The sequence below is a fragment of the Theropithecus gelada genome, chromosome 15 (genome assembly GCF_003255815.1).
Source record: "Theropithecus gelada isolate Dixy chromosome 15, Tgel_1.0, whole genome shotgun sequence".
In the NCBI taxonomy this organism is placed as follows: Eukaryota; Metazoa; Chordata; class Mammalia; order Primates; family Cercopithecidae; genus Theropithecus; species Theropithecus gelada.
In genome coordinates this window covers 79,250,400-79,262,403 of record NC_037683.1, presented here as the reverse complement: position 1 = coordinate 79,262,403, position 12,004 = coordinate 79,250,400, and the positions used below count along the sequence as shown (strand labels likewise).

General features: G+C 47.2%; 1 protein-coding gene and 1 long non-coding RNA gene across 3 annotated transcripts in view; one reads left to right on the top strand and one right to left on the bottom strand.

Annotated features, from left to right (window-relative positions):
* Window positions 1-3,833, bottom strand: part of LOC112608258 — an 87,914-nt gene extending 84,081 nt beyond the window's left edge. Inside the window, exon 1 of the long non-coding RNA XR_003115967.1 lies at window positions 3,150-3,833. This is a non-coding gene — a long non-coding RNA (uncharacterized LOC112608258). The remainder of the gene's footprint in view (window positions 1-3,149) is intronic.
* The window catches only part of VLDLR (very low density lipoprotein receptor), a 32,942-nt gene continuing 23,653 nt past the window's right edge, over window positions 2,716-12,004 (top strand). For both annotated transcript variants that reach the window (XM_025360052.1, XM_025360050.1), the window contains exon 1: window positions 2,716-3,318. In XM_025360052.1, coding sequence (XP_025215837.1) covers window positions 3,018-3,318 — 301 coding nt within the window. In that variant the 5' untranslated portion in view covers window positions 2,716-3,017. The remainder of the gene's footprint in view (window positions 3,319-12,004) is intronic.

The following is a 12,004-nucleotide window of genomic DNA, read 5'->3' as shown; positions in this document are numbered from 1 at the left end:
ACCCTGTAACTTAGACTCACAAATAATTAGCCAAAGTTAGTCTTTCGACCCCATCCAACCATAAGGGGGCCAGGATGTCCAATCCTACCATGTGTCCAGAAGTAGGGAGAATTCAGATTACTGGGTAAAAATCATGAAAAAAGCTCGGAAACAAACGCTCTGTGAAGCCTTTTCTGATACCCTCATCCTGCAGCCAGAATAGCTGCTTCTTCCCTGCAATCTTATAGTACTTTAAGCATCTCTTAATCAGAGTGCTATACATAGGGTACTACAATTGCCCACTTGCCTGCCTCCCCTACCAGATGCTGAGCTTCCTAGATAAGCACTTCTGTATGCCCACTACTTTGCACATTGCCTGTTAGCGAGGGATGCTCAGTATGTGTTGCTTCAACAAATAAATAAATGTGGTGGATTGTAGGAGGGAATGGGATTGCCTCTGCATTTACCTGAAGGCATCAGGAATCCAGCAGTGTCAACTTATCTGAACCCACTTAGTTCAACCATTTCAATCTCCACTTATGATCAATTAGCTCAGTTAGTTCAACCACTTCCATCTCCACTTATCAATTTATCTTTTTAGTTATTAGCTACTTTCTATCATAATCAAATGCATTTCTCCATACAACCTTTTTCTTCTAATAAACAATGCCTTGCAGAGAGCTGGTCCGTGAGGCCACGGAGCACTTTGATATAATGTGGGTCGGTTTTATTTTCAGTTTACTGGCCAACAGGCAGACACAGAGAGGCACAGTGATTTTTACCAAGTTATATGTCGATCACAGATGGAGCCAAAAGTAACGCTTTATTTTGAGTCAACAAAAAAGTTACAGGATTGAACATAGAGCTGCAGCTAAGTTCACTGAAAGTTTATTTATATCCCTTGGAGAATTAGAAAGTACACATGTTTTTCAAATATAAGTCTTATTATACCATATCAATGTATAGCTTGTAGTATACCTATATCTCTGAGAAAAGTATTAAATCAAGTCATATGACTGTTTATTAATGCTGCCTCTTTTCGTATTGATTCCACCCATCCCCTCTACTCCTTTCCTCTTGTGTACAGCGACAGCTCATCAGATGGCATTTCAGAACCCTGAGAATATGAAAGACATCATGCACTAAGGTTTTCCCATCACATCTCAATGCCGTTTGGTGAATAACACCAGCATGCATCTTCACTACTAAATGTCATAAAAACAAATTTTAGTTGTTTCACATGCAACCTGTGTGACTGCTGCAGTTTGTACCAACTATGTAACCACAGGGTGGGCAAAATAGCATTCAAAATGAACTATAGTGCAAGATCCCCTCCATACCTAGAGTTAAGCCCTTTCAGGCGTAGCAGTCACAATCAGGATATCTTTGGTCCCACAGAAACATATCCTGACTTGGAATTTTCCTCTCCTGTGTGTCTCATGGATATAGTAAGTTCCTAACAGACATCTCCCCTGATTGCTAGCCTTGACAAATTTCCACAAGAACCAGGGCAAGGAGAAGACAGTGAGGCAGTGCCCACTACTCTTCAGATCACCAACAGAATAGTCAGAATATGAAATTATTGAAATCTTCCAAGTTTGAATCACGATAAAAACAACTTTTTAAAAATACCTAAAAACCTTTTATTTAAGAAAGTGAAATCGCTCAATGTGCCCTCCCACTCTGGTTAGATGCTTAGCAGACCACAGCAGACAATGCACCTCAACCAGGGCTAAGTGTGCAAGAAAACTGAAGTACACAAAAAGCAAATTATAGACTCAGGTACTGTCAGGCACAAAAGAAGAATCAGTCCTTTCTAGGAGCCTTGCCTTTGCTTCCTTTATTCTTTCCTCGATTCTTGTAATTGAATGTTACAAAGTATATCAAGAGGAATAAACGTATGGGGCCCGTCTCTTCCAAACAAGAAAAGGTTAAGCTTTTAATTACAGGCCCTCAAACTATCATTTTGTGCAATTAGCAATTAACTATAATCGTTGATGAGCAAACGCAAAGCTGCGCTAGCAATTTCCCTTCTCCTTATCCCAGGCTGGGTTATTTTAGTCTTGTTCTATTACAGAGAAGCAGTCACAACCGCGCGCACTCTTTCTTTCAAACACACACACTCTCTCACTTAAAGACACATTTAGTTTTTAGAAAAATGGCATCTCAGCGTGCGATTGAGACCGACATCCCAAACCCCACATTTGAGCGCCCCAAACGTTTGGAGCCCCTCAGCTTCATCACTTTCTGAGTGGAGAGAGGAGGCCCGAAGAAGATGCTACCTACCAGCCTCTCTCAGGGGCGCAGGAGAGGGTGGTAGAGAGATGATTGTTGCCCCTGGAAACTGCAAGTACCCCCCAGGTGCACGCCCCGTTAGTGGGGAGGCAGTGGCAATAGCAAAGATAGTTGCATCAGCGCTAACTGCTGCTGCTGCTGCATGTTCTGCTGGCGGCTGCCGGGAGGGTACAGTAATGACTGTAGAGAGCGCACAGCTGCTGCGGCGGCAGGTTCCCTGGATCAGGAAATTAGGACAGGCACCGGGGATTGGAGACGAGGGCGGTGCGCGAGCCAACCAGCGGCCGCCCCGGGCCCCCGTGAGCTCCAGGCGGCCTCGCGGAGCAGCCGGGCCCCTAAAGCAGCCCGGGTGGCGGCGGCGGCCACAGCCACGACCACGGTCACTCATGCACACACGCTCACACTCGCACACTCCCGGCGCGGGCACCCAGCTGCCCGGCGCGTGTAAGAGGAGCGCGTCGAGGGAAAGGAGGACTGAAGCCGCCGCGCTCCCGCCCGCCCGCCGCGCCTCCCGTTGACCACTCCCCCTCCTGCCCCCTCCCCGCTCCTCACCCCGAGCTCCAGCCGCCGCCGGTGTGGGTGCTCCGCTACCGGCTCCTCTCTGTTCTGTCCTCTCTTCTGCTCTTGGCTCCCCACCCCCTCTCCCTTCCTTCCCCTCCCCTTCCCTCCCCTCCTCTGCAGCGCCTGCATTATTTTCTGCCCGCAGGCTCGGCTTGCACTGCTGCTGCAGCCCGGGGAGGTGGATGGGTGGGTGGGTTGGCTGGTGGGGAGGAGATTGTGCAAGTTGTAGGGGAGGGGGTGCCCTCTTGTTCCCCGCTCCCTTCCCCCCCAACTCCTTCCCCCTCCTTCTCCCCCTTTCCCCTCCCCGCCCCCACCTTCTTCCTCCTTTCGGAAGGGCTGGTAACTTGTTGTGCGGAGCGAACGGCGGCGGCGGCGGCGGCGGCACCATCCAGGCGGGCACCATGGGCACGTCCGCGCGCTGGGCGCTCTGGCTGCTGCTCGCGCTGTGCTGGGCGCCCTGGGAGAGCGGCGCCACCGGAACCGGTGAGTGAGGACGCGCCCCTCCGCCGGCGGCCGGGACCCAGCCGGGGCACCGGGAGACCCCGAGGCGCAGGTCTCCGTTTGCCCACCCGCCTCCTAGGAGGCGCCTCTCGGCTCTCTCTCGCCTTCTCTCCCTCCCCTCAGTGGTGGCGCCTCTGAGCTGTCAGCGCCGCGGCTAAAGGGAGCCGGGCTTGGGGAACAGTGGGGTTTGGGGTGTCCTGACGCCTCGCCTGAACTAGTCTTCGATCCCTCACACCACCTCCCCCAAAGCCGCTGTTTTGCCTCGTTTCTCGCCCCCTTGACAGGGGCTGAGGTATGTGGGCTTCTGAGCATTGAACAATGGTTCTGCCTCCTCTGCCAGGCGGAGTGTTAGGAAGGAGGTAGAGGGCCGAGACGTGCGCGGCAGCCCGGGGCGCGCCCCTCGAACCTCAGGGAGTGTGGGAGCGGACGGTGGGCGAAGGTGAGGGCCTCCCGGGACGCGGGGCGCCAGGTGCGGGCCGGGGCTCGGAGTCTGCCGGCGGCCGTGAGCGGGCGCACGTTCGGTGGGCGGCAGCCGGGAGGCTCCGCGGAGCCGCGGGCAGTGCGCAGTCTGCGCATCCAGACTGCGTCTCCCCCGGCGCGGGGCCGCCTCTCCGGCGTGCGGGGTAGGGGAGGAGCGGGCTTTACGCAGGACTGTCCTCTGGGTGCTTCTCCCCTCCCTTTTCCACGCCTCGGGCGGCATTTGGAAACCTCTCGGGTCTCTCGTGTAGCTGAATGGGGAGGGGGAATGGAACGAAGACTTAATCAGGTTAGTTTGCTGATCCTCCTTCCCGTTGACGTTTCCTCGAGAGGAATTGAGTCCTAGGCTAGTGACTGTAATTAGCCTTCATTCTAAACAATAAATCAAAGGAACAGCGCGAGAGCGAGTGTGTGGCCCTGTCTTGTTGAGAAGGGCGGTGGTGACTACTGTCGGGTCCCTAGAGTCTGCCGCAGGGGCTTGGGGGCCCTGCCTGGTCTTCAGCCACGTTCCCACTTGGGGCCTCATAACTTTCCTGGACAAGCGACAGGAAGCCCTTCTAAGAGGACTCAGTCAGAATCCTAGCGCGTCCCAGAAGTGATCTTCAGATGTGACGCCAAGGGGCTTGTTTGCCAGCTGCGGGGAATTGGGACTGAAAGCCGCCCCGGCCCGAAACACCCATTCCAGAGCCCCTAGCTCCAGTAGCCAGGTGGCTTAAGGGGCCCTGCCTGCCTGCAGTCACGTGCTCCTGAAGTGAGAGCGAACTTTAAAGTATGTGGTCAAGGAGCCTCTCGGGCAATGCCTGGGGTTTTTACGTCTCCGAATGCCCCTGCCCTTTAGTTGCCACTGTCCGGAGGGTGTGAACTGGGATTGGCCTTTCTGCCCTCTGCGATTGGCTGGCAGTGCGATCACGTTTAGGTTGGTCACATGGTTCCGCGGACTCCTAAGCGAGCAGCTCGGGAAGTGTTATTTTCAATGGAAAGTAGGAGACTCCACAGGCTCCTCAAATGCCTTCCCCTGCCTGGACTCTTTGAAGAGGACAAATGTGTAGTGAACATGGAATCTGATGTGTAACAAGCCTGAGAGCCTAGAAAAGCTCTGCTTACAAGAGTTTTCAAACGCTAGCATTAATCATTAATGGATGAGTAATACTAACTTATTAAACGATTTCTCAGTATAGTGCCATGACTTGCATTATGCCTTTTGTAACATTTCAGAACACTAAGGTATACCAGGAGGGACAATTATCCAGGAAGGTGAGAGAAAAGTTTCATTTTTGCTGCATGTCCCTTCCACTAGAGGTTAACTTTACCTTATAGAATGTTAGGAGTGCACCTAAACTGACTTGAGTTAGTCAAAGCCAGATATTCACCTTGTATTAGGCAGGTGAGGATCCTCTTTGTCACATGTGAAATATTTGACATGCCATGAACAATGGAAAAAACAAATTCTTCAAAGGAAAGGAGGCAGATTCTTTCAGAACTGGAGGAAATTTGGGCTGAGGCAGGTATTGACTCTAAACCAATCCCAACTGGCATCTGTCTTAAGTTCAAAGTCCCAGGGCATGTGGGCTCACTTCCTACCCTGGAGCTTCTACGCACACACTGTCTCTCCACTGGCACATGGTGCTCTTCCACGGTACTCCTGGACAAGGCAGGTGAGCACTGAGACTCTGGCAAGGAACTTAAAGCTATCGAGAAGTTGGTATATCTGATTGCACAATTGCTGGGGGTTCTAGGACATTTTCCTCCAGCCTGAGTAGTCAGGATTAAGATCTGTGGTATGATATATTCTTGAAAGCCAAAGTCTTAAAAAACCAAGGTTTTGTGAGAGCTATTCATATATGGCTAGCAACTAGGCTAAGAGTAGAAGGAAACTTCCCTCACTGTGAGAAGTGGGTTGGTGTTACTGGTGGTAGTAATAGACCTGGAGGGAAGAAACTGGAAGGCATGGAAAGTAAACTTGGCTCATCCAGATACCACCAATGAAGGTATGACGATAGTAACCCTTATCAAAACCTGATCACTCATCTGAGCAAGGACTGTGTAAAGGAAGGTCACCAGCCAAGCCCTTCTTGGCAGTAACAGCTTCTTGAAACCTAGTGTAGCTTTATTCCCTGAATCACCCTCTTGCCCACTTTATGTGGCATTTACCTATAGTGCCTGTCCTGTGTCGTTTTGTTTGCTTTTATAGCCTGAGTCCCCAGATACCTAAAGCATGTATAAAGGTCAAGTAGAGCTGCCAATATTAAGACTTTAGTACAATAGACTGCTATTTAACACTAAATGTTGCTAGCAAAGGTGACAGCCTCCATGCTCAAAAGAAGTGAAGACCTGATCCAAGTGTCTCTACCTGTCATAAAATTGAATAACCATAAACTTGACTTGACTTGACTAGTTTTATTACAATTTTGGAAGAGGAAAAAAGTTGTTACAAGCCTCTTCTGCTCCAGAGAGGTAACAAACTGATGATACTTAACAAGGACTCCTAGAGTAGAACATGACCATAAGATCAAGGGAACAGATAGTACCCAGCCGTATGGCTTCAGGTTTTGATCCCAAACCTTGAAGACTTGGCACACAGCATAGAATTCATTTTAAATATCTAGCCCATTTTCTATTTCTCACAGAATGTAAATAAAGTCGTTCTTTTCAGTGCATGGAAAAGTGCTTAAAACGAGGCAGTTGCCTACATGACTTAAAGTAATGATTGCATTCACTTTGGATACTAACTTTCATTTGGAAAACCACCTTCATATACTAGCCTAAGAAATTAATGCATTAAAGGGATTGATGAGGTCTATAGTGATGTTCATCGTAAATGTGCCTGCCTTAGGGAGCTCCTTGTGGTGGCTAATACAACTGCCCTCTTCATGGTTGGTTGATTAAATTCAAAATTGCTTAGTTTGGTCCCTACTAATTAATCTCAAAAGACTACTTGGACAACAGCATGATAGACTACTTTCAAGGCAAACAGTCCAAAAATACCGTGTACTCAGATTATGGGCGAGATAGACTTGTTAAGCAGAAGTAAGTAGTCCAGGGACAATTTGGGACAATTTTTTCTGCCACCTAAGAGTTTTGGGCTAGAAAATCTGAGGACTGACAGTTCTTCTGAAGAGCTGGGGCAGAGTCTAACCTAGCTATAGGAGAATCTGGCTTTTAAGTAAAAATCATCTCAATTTTACTCTCTGCATTTTTCAAACTAAATCGGTGTCTCTTTGCTAAGTTCTTCTATTGGCTTGCAACAAAAACTCTAAACACTGTTAATACCACTTAGTTAGATACACTAACCACACTGCAGGAACCAAATGAGATGGCAGGTGATAACACAGGTTGGGTGTCCCGTATCTGAAATACTTGAAACCAGAAGGGTTCCACAGATTTTAGATTTTTTCAGATTTTGGGACATTCACACATACATAAGGTATCTTGGGGATGGGACCCAAGTCTAAACGTGAAACTCATTTATATTTCACATGCACCTTATACATGTAGCCTGAAGGTAATTTTATAGAATATTTTTAATGATTTTATACAAGAAACAAAGTTTTGACTGCAACTTGTCATATGATGTCAAGTGTGGAATTTCCACTTATGGCATCATGTTAGCACTCAAAGTTTTGGGTTTTGGAGCATTTCAGATTGTGGATTAGGGATGCTCAACCTGTACCATAAATTTAGCATACTTTTCCCATTGAGTGAAGTCTCCTAGGAAAGCTTGACCCAATAGTTTTTTGTTTGTTTGTTTGTTTTTGAGACGGAGTCTTGCTCTGTTGCCCAGGCTGGAGTGCAGTGGTGCTATCTCGGCTCACTGCAAGCTCCGCCTCCCGGGTTCACGCTATTCTGCCTCAGCCTCCCGAGTAGCTGGGACTACAGGCGCCCACCACCATGCCCTGCTACTTTTTTTGTGTTTTTAGTAGAGACGGGGTTTCACCTTGTTAGCCAGGATGGTCTCGATCTCCTGACCTCGTGATCCACCCGGCCTCCCAAAGTGCTGGAATTACAGATGTGAGCCACTGCACCCGGCCCCAATAGTTATTTTGGGTCTCTAAGCAAGATAATGCCTGCTAGGTCCTGTGAGGGTAAGTGTGGAGATTCTGTTAGAAACGTTGCAATGCTTGCTTAGAGATCCTTTGCCTACTTTGTAGTTTAGAGATGCTGGAAACTATAAGATAGAGCCTCTGGCTAGAACAGCTGATTTTGCCAACTTGGGGGGCATCCGGGTAGCCTTTATGTATATAGACATGGTGGTGGGGATGGGGGGACTTGCAATTTGCCAAGCAAGGGACCTAACAAAGCCTTGGCGATAGACAGCATTTGTGATTACATCACATGTCAGAACTTAATAGTTCTCCCACATACTGTGAGTAAACAGGGTTTCTATTTTATAGACTGCCTCTAATCTTTCATTTTCTTAAAGACTTCCCCAGATCTGAGGTATTAACTTATCTATATGTTCACTAAGTAGGTTGCAGATTGATGCTGGTCATCTTTGTGCATCTTCTTGAAACCACTTGATGTATATCTACTGAGTACCTACCGCATGGCATCAGGCACAGGGACAGTGACCACAGCACTGGTCCCTTCATTCGTGGCACTTAGTCTAGTGGGGGAATCAAAGCAGGAAACAGCCGAAGACCGCTTGGAATAGAAACTCTGAAGAAGAGTGAGCAGATCCATTGTTTAAGACCTAATCATAAAAGAGGCAGACAGCAGCTGAAGATTGCTGGAGTTTCTGTGTGCTATCTGGGTTCTAGCTTATGAAGTTTCCCTAAAATCACCAAGAACTTAGACTTTAATATGAAAAAGCCAGTAAAGAGTCTGTCTCTGCAGATAATCCTACAAAAGTGATATGATTCAAGCAACAATGGATTACTGCCAGTATTACCAAAGAGCAGTAAAACATGTCAGAAATAAAATCTGGGTCTGATATATCAAACTCTTAACCTTACCAGTTAGCCGCTGCTAACTTTCTCAGGTGTCAAAACCTCTCTTTTCACATGGAAATGAAGCCAACACACCCAAAGGGACACACTCATTCTGACAGACAAGTGTGTGAAAATGCACTGTTTTTAAATGATAAATTGCAACAAAGAGGCCGGGCGTGATGGCTCACACCTGTAATCCCCGTGCTTTGGGAGGCCGAGGTGGGTGGATCATGAGGTCAGGAGTTCGAGACCAGCCTGGCCAACATAGTGAAAGCCCATCTCTACTAAAAATACAAAAAAATGAGCAGTGTGTGGTGGCACGCACCTGTAATCCCAGCTACTCAGGAGGCTGAGGCAGGAGAATCACTTGAACCCGGGAGGCAGAGGTTGCAGTGAGTTGAGATCGCGCCACTGTAGTCCAGCCTGGGCTACAGTGCGAGACTCTGTCTCAAAAAAAAAAAAAAAAATTGTTACAAAGATGAGGTAAAGGTACCCTCATAGGCATAGGGAACAGGGACCTTTATGACCTAGAGTGTTTCAAAGTATTCTAGCTAGTAAAACAACCAGTCACACTTGGTTTCAAGTTCTGAAAAGCTGGGGAAAATGTTTTTGACAAAAGTTTTTAGTTGAGACCAGCTTTATTAGTAAACTAATAAATCAACTCATGCACCCAAGACTACCAACTAGTGCCTAGAGAATGTAGGATGTCACGTACCAGGTCCTGAGTTACAAATGTATATTGCAGGCCATGCCTTAGGAGATCTCTGTGTCTAAAGGTGAAAAATGGTAGCTGAACTCATCTCCTTGTGTGATGGCTCTGTGACAGGGACTATTATGAGAAAGCAGCCAGACCATACCTAGTTTTTCCAAAAAAGGCATTGAGACCTCATTCAAGAATACAATCTGAGCCCACTCCTGGTGAATGGGTGGACAAGGGCAACACGAACAAACTGAGACAATGTAGCCATGAGGAAGGGCAAAGCCATGGGGAAGTGAGTGGGTCCCCTTTGAGCTGTTGGCTCAGCCTGTATAGCAGATGGTGGGTGGTGACCAGTAGGGAAAAGTCTGAGGAAATTAGTAGGGAACTTAATCCTAGAGATAGTGGTAAGCCGAGAAATGACCCCATTCTTGGCTATTCTAGGTTGCTTGAATCACTAGGTTGCTTGATATGGGTAGAGAATGTGGCAGCCTGGAGGCAAAGGAACAAGAGATTTAACTTTAGATCAGTTGAGAGAGGAGGGCTTGGGCATGGCCACAGCTTGATGGCCAAATGTCAGGGAAGAATTTGGGCTTATTTCTGGAGTACTGATTTAGAGTAAGTAATGGGGCCAATCAGAGATAGACCACACAGGGAGGGAAGGATAGACTTTAGAAGAACCTCTGCCTAGTAAGACACCCAAATAAATTTTTTCTACAAAATAGTTTTGAGGGCTTTACTCGGGTGTTACTATCATGTGTGTTGTAAAAGAGGTATTTATCTCCTGTGTCCCTTCTGTGATGAACTTTAAGCCTTATGAGGGTGTTATTAGTAGATGTTACAACCCTGAAAATGAAAGAGCCACTTACATTATGGGTAGAATCTGTAGCTTCTTAACCTTAGTGCAGTGGTTCTCAAAGTGTGGGCCGAAATTGGCAACATTAATTCAATATTAATTGAGTTCATGTGTCAACATTGACTCATTAGAAATGCAAACTTAGGCCCTGTTCTAGACCTACTGAATCAGAATCCAGGCTGGGGCCCAGCATTCTGTGTTTTAACAAGCCTTCCTGGGGATTCTGATGCACACGGGAGCTTGAGAACGACTGACTTAGTTTACCGCTCACAGAAGCTAACGATTTTCAAGGTATATCAGATGGAGGGCCTTTCCTCTGACTTGAACCCTAGACAAGAAAAGCAAGAGCTGTAATCCTTTTAGAAGACTTGCTGAGGAATTCTAGCAGCATTTTTAAAAACTTAGAATGGGTAAGGAAAGCAGGCTTCCATCTCAACAACAAGGCTCAATCTAAATTGATGCTTACTAACACAGTATCTGGAGCCAGTGCCTGGATTCAACTCCTAGCCCTGCAAAGGGCGATCTGGGACAAGTGACTGTACTTTCCTTCTCTAGCAGGTTTCCTGATCTATAAAAGAGGAATAATAGGGCCAACCATGCAGGATTAAGAATTTTAAAAGCTAAGAGATGTGAAGTCTTAGAGCGGTGTTTGACCAATAACAAAAACGATTCAGTTATATCCATGATTCTTAAGATCAATTTGATGTAAATGGAAAAACTGACAATTGAACTGTAAAATTCACTTATTTCCGTGACTCAGAAGAATTAGCCTACATATTCACCACTTTTTAGTGGCCCCCAAACTTTTTTTTTTTTTTTTTGAGGTGGAATTTCACTCTTGTTGCCCAGGCTGGAGTGCAGTGGCACTATCTCAGCTCACTGCAACCTCTACCTCCCGGGTTCAAACAATTCTCCTGCCTCAGCCTCCCAAGTAGCTGGGATTGCAGGTGTGTGCCACCATGCCTGGCTAGTTTTTGTATTTTTAGTAGAGACGGGGTTTCACCATGTTGACCAGGCTGGTCTTGAACTCCTGACCTGAGGTGATCTGCCTGCCTCAGCCTCCCAAAGTGCTGGGATTACAGGCATGAGCCACCGTGCCTGGCCCAAACTGGTTCTTACAATGTTTCAGAGGCTGACTTTAAGGCCAGAACACAACCTTTGTGCTTGACAGCTCAGAACATTTCCCTTAACACCTGTTGTGGTACTTTGCCTCTTACAAACCCTTCTCCCCATAGGAAAACTTTTTTGCTGACTCAGAAATTTGTTTGTCCTGAAGGGAGTTTTAGCTTACAAATAGAAACACTGGCATTAAAGTGGCAGGCAGTAAAGTGAACTAGGCTAAAAATAAATGCCCTTCGTGGCCCCAGAAGTGCCAGAACAAATGGACTGAAGGAATTCCAGCAAATAACACCCATATGCTCAACCAATGAGTAAGGGCATGAAAGAATTAAATGCTTGGCCCTGGTAGCCCCAGCAGTGTGGCAGCATGAGCCTCTGTGCAGGTTGAAGTACACTGTGAGCCTGGTACCGGAGCCACTTTCTCTATATTCTGGGCATGCATGTTGGAGTGCTCCTGCCAGGGTGCTGCTCAGAGCCCCATAGGGAGATTTGTCGTCCATCTGGAAGGCTTGGTATTTACTCAAAGGCCTATGCAGTTTTTTACTGAAGCTTATGTATTGTTCTCCCAAGTCAACCCCTGCAGGGAAAATT